At 48.8% G+C, this 14,126-nt stretch overlaps 1 protein-coding gene across 2 annotated transcripts; it reads left to right on the top strand.

The window, feature by feature from the left end:
• The first annotated feature begins 530 nt into the window (after positions 1 to 530).
• AMBP (alpha-1-microglobulin/bikunin precursor) lies at positions 531 to 12,978 on the top strand. Of its 2 annotated transcripts, XM_027550595.1 has the most exons (10): positions 531 to 967; positions 2,465 to 2,607; positions 4,217 to 4,293; positions 5,197 to 5,313; positions 5,768 to 5,869; positions 6,605 to 6,651; positions 10,173 to 10,254; positions 11,340 to 11,507; positions 11,817 to 11,990; positions 12,838 to 12,978. In XM_027550595.1, exons 1-10 carry the CDS (start codon positions 851 to 853, stop codon positions 12,867 to 12,869), a joined length of 1,059 nt encoding a protein of 352 aa, XP_027406396.1. In that variant the 5' UTR covers positions 531 to 850; the 3' UTR covers positions 12,870 to 12,978. The 2 variants fall into 2 exon arrangements, with proteins under 2 accessions (XP_027406396.1, XP_027406397.1); XM_027550596.1 differs by lacking the exons at positions 11,817 to 11,990; positions 12,838 to 12,978 and adding an exon at positions 11,692 to 11,754 and having other exon boundaries at positions 682 to 967; positions 11,340 to 11,584.
• Positions 12,979 to 14,126: the final 1,148 nt, after the last annotated feature.

Below are 14,126 nucleotides of genomic sequence, written 5' to 3'. Positions count from 1 at the left end.
CATCGAAGCTGTGGACATCAGCAGCAGCATTATTATTTTGACTATTAATATTATTTGCTAGGGCTGTGGGAAGCCATGGGTCAGAGAAGGAGCTCTGGGGATAGGATATCTGAGTTCTAGTCTTATCTTTGCCATGGTGGTAGTGTTAAGCCACTCAGTCCAGTCCAACTCTTTGCACCTCCATGGACTGTAGCCTGTCAGGCTCCTCTGTGCATGGGATTCTCCAGGCATGAATACTGGAGTGGGTAGCCGTTCCCTTCTCCAGGGCATCTTCCCAACCCAGGAACTGAACTTGGGACTCCCGCCTTGCAGGTAGATTCTTTACCATCTGAGCCACAAGGGAAGCTAGCTTCGCCATAGACCTGCTTATAGTCTCTGCTAAGTCACTCACTCTCCCCAGGCCCTAGATTTTTTCATATGGGAAACAGGCCAGTCGGGCTTGTCCTCCTGGCTCACAGGTGGAATGACTCAGCAGGAAGGGCTTGGGCTGCCCGCCTCTCCCATCCTGCCTGGGACAGGCGAGGAGTTTCTGGGGAAGCCCTTGTGATGCCTGAACCCAGCGTCCAGCTGCGCCCAGGCCAGGTTGCATTTGGCCAGCGGCTCCTCTGAAACAAATACCCTGGCCCCTGGGGACTGTGACCCTGGACAGGGTACTAAAAGGGATCGATTGGCCCTGGCCTTGGGTCTCTGATTGGTCCTCGCCGAGCAGGACAAACAGCAAGGTCACCTACAGCCGCAGACCCCTTCCCCAGCCCCAGTCTGTAGCTGCCTCGAGCAGGGAGCTGGTGGCTCTTCCATCCCCAGACCAGCCAAGCCTGTGAGTGACACCCCAGACAGAGGAACCAGAGCCATGCGGAGTCTCAGCGGACTGCTGTTGTTACTGACTGCCTGCCTGGCGGTAAACGCCAGCTCCGTGCCCACATTGCCCGATGACATTCAAGTGCAGGAGAACTTCGACCTGTCTAGGGTAAGGCTGGCATCTCTGGCGGAGATGGCAGGGTGTCTGAGCGGCTGGGCCTTGCTGGCAGGAAGGGGCAAGTCCTATGTGCCTTGGGGTCTCAGTCTCTGCATCTGGAACTCCAGGGGTGGGTCCCTCAGGGCCCTTTCTGCTGCTCAGACTGTCAGGACTTCATTGAAGCTGCACCTCTGCACTCACCCTTTCGTGGGATTCTGGGCTGCCATTCTGAGTCAAAGATCCTGAAGTCTGAACCTGTACTGTTGGGCTCCATGGGAAATTGTACTCCGATTAGAACCCACCCAGAGAAGGCTTCTCGGAGAAGGCAATGGCACCCCACTCCAGTACTCTTGCCTGGAAACTCCCATGGACGGAGGAGCCTGTAGGCTGCAGTCCATGGGGTCGCTAAGAGTCAGACACGACTGAGCGACTTCACTTTCACTTTTCACTTTCATGCATTGGAGAAGGAAATAGCAACCCACTCCAGTGTTCTTGCCTGGAGAATCCCAGGGACGGCGGAGCCTGGTGGGCTGCTGTCTATGGGGTCGCACAGAGTCGGACACGACTGAAGCGACTCAGCAGCAGCAGCAGAGAAGGCTGGTGCCGACCAAGTCCTGCTGCCCCTGCAGCGCCTCCCCCCGACAGTGCCCAGCTTTGTGTGACTCTTCTGCCCACCCCCTAACCTGCATCCCTTCATCCTTTAACTACTCACCTCTGCCGCAACATCTCTGTTAGCCCATCCTGGGCCCTCTGCCCTACCTGTAGGATCATGGGGAGAAGAGGAGCAGGACAGAAATCAGGCTGGTGGGACTAAGCGGCCTGGGCAGGGCGCTGTGCCAGGGGAGGCTGCCGTCCAGCCCCGGCTCTGCCCGAATCTCTGGGTGACCTTGAGCAAAGCCTGTTCCTCCACTGCCACCCCAGGCTCCTTCTGACCTTTGTAGCCGCAGTATGGATTTTGTTTACATTTAGGGATGAGGAAGGGTTGTGGGGAGCAAGGCATGAGGAACAGGTCTCTGGTGGTCTGGGATGACGAAGGGTCTGCAGACACCTAAGGGCTCTTTCTAGAAGCGGCAGGCTCATCCTGGGTCAGGCTCAGCTTAGGGAAAGGAGTTACTTTCTAACACAGAGGTATGGGCTGTGTGCAAGGTGGTGAGTACCCCTGGAGGAGTAAGAGACGGGACTCCTGCTCTTGGGGAGCAGTGGTTGATGGTGACCTTGGGGCATGGGGATTTGGATCCTGTCCAGTGAGCAGCCCAAAACCTGCATCTCAGCAGTCAGGCCCTCTGCCAACTGGCGGGGTGGGGTCTGCCTGCCGTCTCCCTCCTAAGCCAGCCATGATGCCTGGAGCTCCATCATCAGAGTTCCATCCTCCCTGGAAGCCTCGTAGCCTCCAGTTACCTGTGAGACACGATCACTTAGGAGGAGACGTCATTGAGAGGGGGGAGGGGGACAGACGCCCTCCCAGTCTTGTCCAGGTCCAGATCCTTAGGGCTTGTGGCTGCCTCCTAGATCTATGGGAAGTGGTTCAATGTGGCCGTGGGCTCCACCTGCCCATGGCTGAAGAGGTTCAAGGAGAAGATGACCATGAGCACAGTGGTGTTGAAAGCGGGGCCGACGAGCAAGGAGATCAGCGTCACCAACACTCACAGGCGGTGAGTGGGGATGGGGTTAGAGGACTGGGACCCACTCCTTCCCCCACCCCAACCCTGGCTTCAGCCTCCACCCTGTCCTGGAAAGTAGCAGGTCTCTACTTCCAGCCAGGACTCACTCCTGAGGGCCAGACTTCTCTGCTTCCCACCGCCGGGGCAGCCCGTTCTAACTGTCCCATCTACACCTCAAGGGCAACGTCCCCAACACTCTGCCTGTTTCCCAATCTACTCTTGCCCCTTGGGCTTCCTTTAGCTCAGTAAAGGCGTTTCTACACAAGCTGGAAAGTTGGGTGGTAGGTGCATGTCCTAGACTCTTCTTTGCTCTGCCATGACCATTTGGTCCACCATCCAGCCTTGTCCCTGCTCTTCCTTATTCCCTCTGGTCTGTTTACTTCTTCCCTCTTCACTGCCCTGGACCAAGTAACCTTCAGCTTTCTTTCCTACTGTTATCTACAGTAGCCTCTCTACATTTCTCCCCACCTCTAACCTCCAACTTTCCATCCTTGCAACCATTCATCACCTCGCAACCAGAAAGGCCTTTCAAAAACTCAAATCTGCTTAAACCTTTCCAGAGTTCCTTCCCTATTGCCCTTGAGATAAAGTTCAACTCCTTCAACATAGCCTTCAGCCCTCTGTGACCCCCAAGTGCTCACTGTTCCCTTCCCCACATACCTACATACTCTCTGACCCACCTAGCTGGATCTTCTTTCAGTTTCTGGAACCCTCCATCCTCTGGGACTTTGCATCAAATATTTCTTCTACCCAGAAAACCTCTCCCCACTTCCTGCACTAATTCCTATGGATCCTTCAGGACTCAGGTTCTTTGTTGCCTCCTCCAGGAAGGCCTCTCTGACTCCCTCCACCCATCCAGGTTCAGGTTACAGGCCTTCTTTTGTGCTCTCTGAGTACCCCTGCTTCCCGCCACGTGGCAGTAACCTCACCGACTGCATCTGCCTCTGGCCTGCCCACCCCCTTCACTGGGTTTTAGAATCTAATGCTCCATGACGGGACAGGGTCTCCCCTGCCTTTCTGTGTATCCCCAGCCTGTGGCATAGTGCTTGGCACATAGATGATGCTCGTTAAATATCAATAAGATAAATGATCATCATTATAACAATAATGGGCTTCCCTGGTAACTCAGCTGGTAAAGATAGTAGCTAATGTGTGCATAGTACTTACTCTAAGCTCTCTGCATAAAATATCTCATTTGATGCTCTCAACCACCATATGAGGTAGAAACTATCATTATCCCCATTTCTCAGATGAGAAAAGTGGGGCAAGAGAGACAGAGAGTAATAAATGACTTAATGTGTTAATGAATCGTTCTGATTTCCTGGCGTATACGAATACTGTGCTGATTTTTAGTGCTGGGTTTACCAAGAAGATAGCATCAGTTAGCTCCTTGCTTCCCTCAGTCCCTCTGCTCTCTTCTGTGAAACAGATGTCTCTCAGGACTGGTGTGAGAACTAAACCAGATATTTGGAAATGTTACTTTCCAAATTACAAAAAAAAAAAAAAAACCCTGTATTTGGAAGGACCTTCCAGGAGAGCGGGGTGTCAGGACAATGGTCTCTACCAGATACTATCTTCATTTTGGTTTGTTCATTTCCAGGAAAGGTGTCTGTGAATCGATCTCTGGTACTTATGAGAAAACAAGCACTGATGGGAAGTTTCTCTATCACAAAGCCAGTAAGTTGAGTCAAAGGGGACACCCACAGTTCTCTCCTTCACTAAAAAAAATGCCTGACATCTTAACCTCTCTGCCCCTACAGCCATTCCTCCCATTTTTCTGCAATGTCATCTAGCCTCCCACCAAATTCCCCCCCTCCTTCTCTCTCTCCTTCTTTCTCTTTCTCTCTCTAGCTCCTACCCCCATGACCCTTGCCCCACCCATGTACACGCTCATCAAGTGCTGATTTTAAGTGATGAGCTGAAAACATTGCTGAATTCAAGTGATGGTTCTGAATGCTGGGGATAACATCAAGATTTCATCACTCTTCCTGTTAGGCATCTGCAATCAACTGATAAAAATTTGCTAAGCATCTACCATGTACAGAGTGTATGGTGCTAAGGGATAGACACATGTGGACATGAATTTATCATTAATCCAGCAAATGTTTATTGAATTTGCTCTATGCATCAAATAAATGTGTCAGAGCTTTAATGTTTGCATAGATGAATGGTTGGATAAATAAATGAGTGAGAGAATTAAAAAATGGTAAGTGAATATATGTAAGATGGTAGATTTGTTGAGTAATCAATCATTAAATAGATAAACTGATGGGCTAACAGATGGAGGAAAGAAAGAAGGAAAGAGGGAGGGAAGGAAGGAAGGAAAATGGGTGTATTTATGGACTGATATATGGAGAGGACGGATGGATGAAACGATGGTGGATGAATTAATGACGAATCTATGGAGGAGATGGATGGAGAGAGAGAGTGAAGATGGATGAATAGATAAATGAATATATGCAAAGGATGGGTGGACAGAAGGATTGATGAATAGATGATACGTGGGTGAATAGGTGAAGGGTCTCAGGATAGAAGCCTTCTGACCACTGATCTTTTTGTCTTCCTTCATCTTCCATGCAGAGTGGAATATCACCATGGAGTCCTATGTGGTCCACACCAACTACGATGAGTACGCCATTTTTCTGACCAAGAAATTAAGCCGTCGCCATGGACCCACCATTACTGTCAAGCTCTATGGTAAAGGCCCGGAGCTGGGGGTGGGAGGAGACCTGTCATTTGGGGAAATGAAGTGGGGAAGTGCAGGGAGTTTTGCTTTTTCCTTCCAACAAAACTCCAGTTACGGGAAAGGTGAAAACATTTACTCTCCCTGTAGAAGGTAGAGCTCAGTCTCCCATTTGAGGTTGAAGCCTCTTCTTTTGAACTCAAAATTTCCAGAAAATTCTAGCATCTCTGGGCCCTTAAAGAACCACTCTTGTGCTGGGTGGAGATCTGGGAGACCTGGAATGGGGAGCCTGGGAAGGCTCCTCCTCCTCTTCTGGAGCTGAGCTTTCTGTAAGGGTACTGAAGAGACCCAACTGAGTCAATAGGTCTCAAATGTCCCCGAAATGAAAGTCCCTGGGCAAAATAATGCCAGGCCCTGGCAGCCCTGGGCCCTGTGGTTCTAGGCATCTCCCCTGCCTCCCACTTGCAGGGCGTGAGCCGCAGCTTCGGGAAAGCCTGCTGGAGGAATTCAGGGAGGTGGCCCTGGGTGTGGGCATCCCCGAAGATGCCATCTTCACAATGCCCGACAGAGGTAATGGCACCCCACCCCGTCTCACATTTCTGTCCCCTCCTCGTCCTCTGTGGCCTCCAGAGCACATCCCCCCGGCCCCTGGGTCTGTCCCACCACCCTTTGAGGTAAACTGGGCTATGGTTCCCCTCCTCTCTTTATAGAAAAGGCACTCTGGGTCCCTGGACTTGTCCCAGGTCAGTTGGCGTGTACCTGGCAGAGCTGAGGCTAGAGCCAGTTCAGCATTCACTCTGCTGCCACCTGCCAAGTGCGGTGATAGCCAGAATTCAGGGCCGCCTCTTGGGAGGTAATAGAGGGTAGGAGTTAGAGCACGGAGCTTCAAACTGAGCTGGGTGGCTTCTGGAGGCTTTCAGAGCCTCATTTCCTCATCTGTAAAATGGGGATAATAATGTCCCCCCTTAGAAGCTGCTACTGTAAGGGGTCAATGAGATAAAGGCATTAAATACAGTAGCACCATACGTGGTTTCTAGTAAGTGCTGGATAGATGTCAGCCTTGGAATGCTGGTGGAGCGGAGGGGGTGGAGACGATAGAGGTGGTGACAGCGGTGTAGCCACCAGCCTGTCGATTTTCCAGCGATGACCTTCAGCAATCCATGCGGGTGGAGCCGTCCCCGCAGTGGGCTGATGCATGGGACAGGTCCCAGCGAGGGGGCCCACCTGCCGCATGGCCATTAGTTCTTCGGAAGAAGCAAAGCCTGTCTGGGTCTTACTCCCTCTCTCTCCTGTCCTCTGACTCAGGTGAATGTGTTCCTGGAGAGCAGGATCCAGTGCCCACTCCAGTCTCGGTGAGCACCTCTGTCCCCCAGCCCAGCCCCACCCTGCCCGCTTAGGCTCCTCTGCCGTGCTGGAGGGTGGGGTTGCAGAGAGAAGGCGGCGATGGGCAAGTCAGACCCACCTGGGCTCAGTCTCAGTTCTTCATGGGGCTAGTTGCTGCCCCATGCGATGTCCCTTTCCTCGTCTGTGGCATGGAGTAATTACCTTTACCTTCCAGGTGCTGGAATCCAGTGACATGTTAGAAAAGTACCTAAAAGCAGTGACAGACTCAATAATGAGATAAAGATACTCAACACTCAATAGATGAAAATAAAGTCAGTTGAGCTCTGAAAAACAGCAAAGCCGAGAGCAAGCAGCTTCTCAAGCCAATGCCTCTCCTATGCTGACTTTTGATTTGGGGGGCTTCCTTCTGCTTAATTTTCCTGTTTTTTGCCATATTGATTAAGCCTTCATTCTTTCTCTGATTATTTGGAAATTATATATACTAATTTAGTCTACTGTTGTGTCTATATGTGTATGTGTGTGTGTGTGTGTGTGTGTGTAAAAATACATATATTTATTTTAGAAACATATTTTTGAAATTTTTTTCATTTTAATCTTTACTTTTTTAATTATGAAAGTATATAACATATATACAAGGGACTTGGAAAATACAGAACAAGGTTTCATATGTTCCACTATATATTACAATTATTTTTTTTAAATAGATAAATTAAGGTTATTAGTTGGAGTTTCAATATCAAACTCTCAAAAATTAATAGAATGAATATACAGGGAAGTAGAAGGAGATAGTAGACCTGAAAAGCACTGAAAACCAATTCAACATAATTAAGATTTATATAGTTTTCACACAACAGCAGAATACAAACTCTATTCAAGTTCCCGTAGACTATAAACTAGGAGACACTGGAACATATCCAGGGACAGAAGATGAAATGCAAAAATTTCATGGTCTGAAGATGTTGAAATCATACAGAATCTGTTCTCATCACTGTGGAATTACGTTAGAAATCAATATTGAAAGACACTTGAAAATAATCCATGTTTTCAAGTGCAATGTGACATTTACCAAGAGAAATCTTTGACTTCGCCATCGAAAGCCTCAATAAAGTTAGACTAAAAAGAAACAGAGGGTAACTACAGAGAAGAAACCATTTAAATGAGAAACTAGTATCAAAATGAGAGATTAATATTAAAGATACTTTAAACAAAATCCCATGTATTTGGAAATTAGATGTTCACTTTTAAATGATGAGTGTATCTAAGAAGCCATAACAAGGAAGATTAAAAATATTTGTAATAGAATAAAAATGAAAAGAGAATTTGTTGCATGCAACTGAAGAAAATTTTTAAAACTGAAGGAAAGCAAAAAAGGACAATAATGTCCTACTTCTACATAGAATTCACACTGTTAACATATTTCTTTGCTTTCCTATTTTTTTAATTAATTAGTTTATTTTAATTGGAGGCTAATTACTTTACAATATTGTAGTAGTTTTTGCCAAAAATTGACATGAACCAGCCATGGGTATACCTGTGTTCCCCATCCTGAACTCCCCCTCCCACCTCCTTCCCCATCCCATCCCTCTGGGTCATCCCAGTGCACCAGCCCTGAGCACCCTGTCTCATGCATCAAATCTGGACTGGGGATCTATTTCACATATGATAATATACATGTTTCAATGCTATTCTCTCAAATCATCCCATCCTCGCCCTCTCCCACAGAGTCCAAAAGACTGTTCTATACATCTGTGTCTCTTTTGCTGTCTCGCATATAGGGTCATCGTTACCATCTTTCTAAATTCCATATATATGCGTTATTATACAGTATTGGTCTTTTTCTTTCTGACTTACTTCACTCTGTATAATAGGCTCCAGTTTCATCCACCTCATTAGAACTGATTCAAGTGCATTCTTTTTAATGGCTGAGTAAGATTCCATTGTGTATATGTACCACAGCTTTCTTATCCATTCATCTGCTGATGGACATCTAGGTTGCTTCCATGTCCTGGCTACTGTAAACAGTGCTGTGATGAACATTGGGGCACATGTGTCTCTTTCAATTCTGGTTTCCTCGATGTGTATGCCCAGCAGTGGGATTGCTGGGTCATATGGCAGTTCTATTTCTGGTTTTTTAAGGACTCTCCACACTGTTCTCCATAGTGGCTAACCACTTCCCTATTTTTTAAGAAAAATTACCATTGCTACTGTAAAGCTAACATACTCTCATTATAAATAATTAAAACAATGCAGTATAAAAAGTATAAAAAACAAGTTTTGAAAAATTCCACCACCTACAAACTCTGAGCATTCACATTATTCCAGAAATCTTGACCTGTATACACCTGGAGAGGGGCAGATGTAAAGAAAGTTGGATAGACAGATGCACAGATTTAGATATGCTGTTATTAAATGGAATTGTGTTCCAGATGCTATTCCTAAAATTGAAAAGACATTCATTGTTGTTTAAAAAAAATCTGCAAATAAATATTTCTCCTTGCCAAGAGGTTAATTTAGTAAAGAATGCTCTAAGTCAAGATTGGGCTTCCCTTATGGCTCAGCTGGTAAAGAATCCGCCTGCAATGCGGGAGACCTGGGTTCAGTCTCTGGGTTGGGAAGATCCCCTGGAGAAGGGAAAGGCTACCTACTCCAGTATTGTGGCCTGGAGAATTCCATGGACTGTATAGTCCACTGGGTCACGAAGAATCAGACACGACTGAACGACTTTAAATGTAAGTAAACACTTTCAGAGGGTGTCTCTTGTCTCTGGGACGTGGCAGACAGACCTCTTTACTCTCGTGCGTTCTATCTCCTTCTCCCTTTTTCTTTTACTCTGTCCAGATTGATACCATTCCCATTCTGTTCTATCTCTGCAATTCCCAGACATTTAGTAATAGCTCTATATTTTAATGGATTCTACATTCTCTCCTAGTGAATACAACACAGCTTCACCATTCCTGAGTTATTATTTCTATTAATCTCTTAATGCCATTTCTTCACAAACTGCTGTGTTTGAGGAAGTTTTGAATATTTGAATCCTGGAATTCTTCCCTGTTTGAGAATATCCTCCTGTTCCCTTCAACCTTGAATGAGATTTCTGAAGTCGGTCTGGATAGTTTCTGTTCTGCTTCTTTTTATCTGTCTCCTGCCTCATCTGTTTTAGCCAGTTGTTTTTGCTGTTTGGTTTCGAAGTTGTGTCCAACTTTTTCGACCCCATGGACTGTAGCTTGCCAGGCTCCTCTGTCCATGGGATTCTCCAGGCAAGAATAGTAGAATGGGTTGCCATGCCCTCCTCCAAGGGATCTTCTTGACCTAGAGATTGAACCCTTGTCTCTTGAATTGGCAGGCGGATTCTTTACCACTAGTGCCACAGAAAGCCCGATGCTTTGGGAAAAACAGCCCATTCATCAGTCTAGTAGCTGTGTTTCTGTCTACACCTTGATCCTCAGAGCAAATGGCTTTTACATTCCCAGGGTCCAGGGGAACAACTGTGGCTAGGTCCCTGAAATAGCTTCTTCTGTTTTTCCCCCAGAGGGCTCGGCGGGCTGTGCTGACCCAGGAAGAGGAAGGCTCTGGGGCTGGACAACCAGTAACTAATTTCAGCAAGAAAGCAGGTGAGGATCACTCCCTGTTTTTTTTTAACCCCTCTTCTGCCACACTCGAGAGAGGAAGGGCCCACAGCTGGTTCACTCCAGCTGCCCTTATCACCATGAAGTCTTTTTATTCTTCTACTAGAATGAAGCAAAAGCCTATAAAAGGCAAATCCCATTCTCTGCCCCGTGCCAGACATTGTTGAGAGAGGGGATCACAAGCCATGGTCCCTGAGCTTAGAAACATTCAGCTCCATGATGAGAAGCAAGTTCCTGGCCTGTCTGTTTTACTTCGTGGCCTCCTAGCCTTGGTTTTCTCATCTGTACAATGGGATAACAGCCTGTTGAGCTGATCTCAAGGGCTCTTTGTGGAGACACATGGAAAATATGTGAGAATACTCTGTGTAGTTGATAGACCAATCACTCTTCAACTCTTTCAGCAAACATTGAACCTTGACCCTGCATCGCCCCCCAGACCCTCTGCTGAGCACTGGGATCATGGAGACAAACACGTCTTCTGGTCTAGTAGAGGAGGCAGTCAAGGAAGAAAATAAAGGACTTGAAAGAAGAGAGTAAGCTAAAGAGTTGAGGGAGCTCAGAAGAGGGAGGGGAGAAGTGATCAAGGAGGACTTCCTGGATGAAGGAGAATTCATGTTATGTCCATTTATGGTTTATGGAGGAAGGCATTCTAGCATTCCAGGGGCAGGAATGATGAGGGCAAAGGCACAGGGCTGGGACATCAGGCAGAGAGGTCAGGCTGCCAGCATGCATGCTGGTGAATGTAGCCTCAACCACTGTCTTTACAGGGCTGTAGGGCAGACAAGACCAAAGCCGGATGCTTGGTCTCTGGGCCACTGATAACACCTCATATTATGGCACGGGTTTTTGGAGTCCAACAAATATGACTTGGAATCTCAGCTCTAGGTAACCCTGAGGAAATCTCTTTGCCTCTCAGGGAGTCAATTTCCTTATCTTTAAAACGGGCTGAGAATGATTCCTCTTAATGCAGAGATGAAAACTAAACGAGGTGATTCCCCTTTGAAGTGTCCAGCCTGGTGACAGGCACACACTCAGCACTCAGCGAGCACTGCTGTTCTGCCCCTCCGCAGATTCCTGCCAGCTGGACTACTCACAAGGGCCTTGCCTGGGGCTGTTCAAGAGGTATTTCTATAACGGTACATCCATGGCCTGTGAGACCTTCTTATATGGCGGCTGCATGGGGAATGGCAACAACTTCCTCTCGGAGAAGGAGTGTCTGCAGACCTGCCGGACTGTGGGTGAGCACCACCCCACTTCCGCCTCCCCCGTACTGGTCACTTCTGTCCTCCCAACAGACCACCTGCCCACTGAACAGGTAGCTAACAGAGGATGCTCCGGTGGTGGGATTCCAGGGTCGGTTTCCTGAAGGCATAGGAATTGAGCACTTGGGTGTGGGTGACCCTCGGCACATATGTCTTCTAGGGGGCTGGTTTCTCAATCTATAGGAAGAGGTCTAGGTGTTCCAGGTGAGTAGGGTCCCTGCCGGGTGTCTCAGGTCAGCGATCACGAGGTTTTCTAATGCTCTGTGCCTCCCTCCCACTCCGCAGAGGCCTGTAACCTCCCCATAGTCCAGGGGCCATGCCGAAGCTACATCCAGCTCTGGGCATTTGATGCTGTCAAGGGGAAGTGCGTCCGCTTCAGCTATGGGGGCTGCAAGGGCAATGGTAACAAATTTTACTCGGAGAAGGAGTGTAAGGAGTACTGTGGCATTCCTGGTGAAGGTAGGAGGCCCCACAACGCCGGGCGGGGCTGAGGGGCCGCCAGAATCCTGGTTGGGGAGCCCTGGTAGGGATCTGGAGAGCTGAGTTCTGGATTCTGTACTGGTGACCAGCACACCCACTCTCTCAGTTTCCCACCTGTAAAACGGGGCCAAGCCCAATTTTACCCCAGCTGGGATGGGGCACCTGGGGAGGTGCTGGCCTGAGCAGGGAGGGTGGGGTTGAGTGGGGCAGAGGCGGGCTCCAATCCTGGCATTCAGTGCCACATTCGGGCTGGCCACATCGTTACTCAAATGATTCAAATACTTCCAGTCACTGCTTCCTGAAGGCTCAGGCCTCTGGATCTTCTCAATCTACTCTGTCCCTGTTACAGTGCTTGAGTGCTCAGTCATGTCCGCCTCTTTGTGACCCCGTGGACTGTACCAATTTAAGTCTCAGTTTTCTCTTTTGTAAAGTGGCACAAAGGACCCACTTCCTAGGCGGCACGGTGCCTTGCCTGGTTCATACCTGTCTAGCAGCAGCCAGTACTAGTAACGGTGGCAATGCTGCGATGGTAACAAGAATAGCATTCCAAGAAGCCGCAGCCATTGAAGATTTATATGCCTTATCTCCCCACCGGAAAAATGGTGCCTAAAGTAAATCAGAGGCAAAAACATAGGTCATCCTGTGGAATGCATCTCGGAGTTACCAAGTCACCCTGCAAGCAGAAGTTTCTGGCCTCAGGCTCAGGCTCGAACTCAGTCCGAGCTGTCTTCCCTCCTCCATGAGGCATCCCCATGCCCTGACCGCCCCCAACCACAGGCCCTTGGGTGACCCCACACCTACTCCCTGAGCCTCTCTGTGTCCACAGCGGATGAGGAGTTGCTGCGCTTCTCCAACTGACCGGTCCGCAGGCCTGAAGTCCACAAGGCAGCAGGAAGTGGGAGGGTCAGAGTCTGCCCCAGAGCCCTGCTGCAGGTTCCAATAAAAACCAAATTGTAGACTCCTGAAATTCCATGTCCTGACTGTTCATCACGAAGTATAATGAGATTGGGGGGAAGGGAGGAGGAGACCAGCTGGGGAGGGGGCATGAACTTTCCCCAGAAATGAAAAATGTGTGTATGGGAAATGTAATAGAGCCATCTTCAGGACATGAAATTGGCTATGCAAATTACAAAACATAAATCACAGTTCTGTATAAAATGGGATTATTTTGTTTTGTTTTAATAAATCCAGGAGAGAAAAGAGGGAGCAACTCTGGATACTTGTTTCCTGGAGATGTTTGGCAGAGATCATCAGTGGCCCAGGGTCAGAAGAAATTACCATGCCTAGTGTGTGCCCAGGGGGTAAGGGTAAATGCCCACAAGTGCCTGAAAGAATTCCCCTGCCCTTGGCCACACAGAACCCCCACCCACCCACCCCTGCAGCCTTTTGCTTTGTTCACAGCCGTATTGCCAGCTGTAGCTGCCGGGGTTAGAAAGCCTTAGGCTGTTCCTCCACAAGGGCCCTGGAGATCCCATCTCCTGCCATCCTCACTCTGGCCCTTGGCCCCGGAAGGAGAATATTCATTGCCCTTTTCATTGTGCCCAGGACAACCATCTGGTCCTGGACCACAGCTGCAAGTCCTGGGTCTAGCCCAGCTTCTCCTTCTCCTCCCTGGAGGAAGAGAGCGGGTAGGCTGTCCAGCATGGCTTGGGCACCAACTTGGTCCAAGCACAGGACTCCAGGAGCCTCCAGCTCACACAGACCAGATCTACAAACATCAGATTCATAAACACCTCTTGCTAGCTCCATCCGCTCAGAGCCCTGAGGACTGCTGCTGCTGAGAGAGCAGAAAAACCCCAGCTTCACGTGTGCTGAAATGGAACGCCGACCCCGGCAGCAGAAACCTAGGCAGAGACGGCATCTGTTCTCCATGGGGTGAACAGCATGCTAAGGGCTGGCGGCTCGCTTGGTCCAGAGTCCCTTTCACACCATTAGCCCATTGGATTAAGAGACCCTCAGGAAGGGAGAAGGGTGGGCACTGCACATCTCCGGTGGAGGGGACAAACCCAGAGGCAAGGATTCTGGGTGGAGACAGCTCTGCAGCCCTCTTGATCAGATCACATAAGAGATTCCTCCCTCTTATTTTCTTCAAAGCCTTGAGCTTGGGGCTTCTAG

This window comes from Bos indicus x Bos taurus, chromosome 8 (assembly GCF_003369695.1).
Source record: "Bos indicus x Bos taurus breed Angus x Brahman F1 hybrid chromosome 8, Bos_hybrid_MaternalHap_v2.0, whole genome shotgun sequence".
Classification (NCBI taxonomy): domain Eukaryota; kingdom Metazoa; phylum Chordata; class Mammalia; order Artiodactyla; family Bovidae; genus Bos; species Bos indicus x Bos taurus.
This window is presented reverse-complemented; position numbering and strand designations above follow the sequence as displayed.

Coding starts and splice junctions, on each gene's coding strand:
- AMBP (XM_027550595.1), top strand. CDS start 851: ATGCGGAGTCTCAGCGGACTGCTGTTGTTACTGACTGCCTGCCTGGCG. Junction 5,314..5,767: donor CATTACTGTCAAGCTCTATG/GTAAAGGCCCGG, acceptor TCCCACTTGCAG/GGCGTGAGCCGCAGCTTCGG. Junction 11,508..11,816: donor GCAGACCTGCCGGACTGTGG/GTGAGCACCACC, acceptor CCCACTCCGCAG/AGGCCTGTAACCTCCCCATA.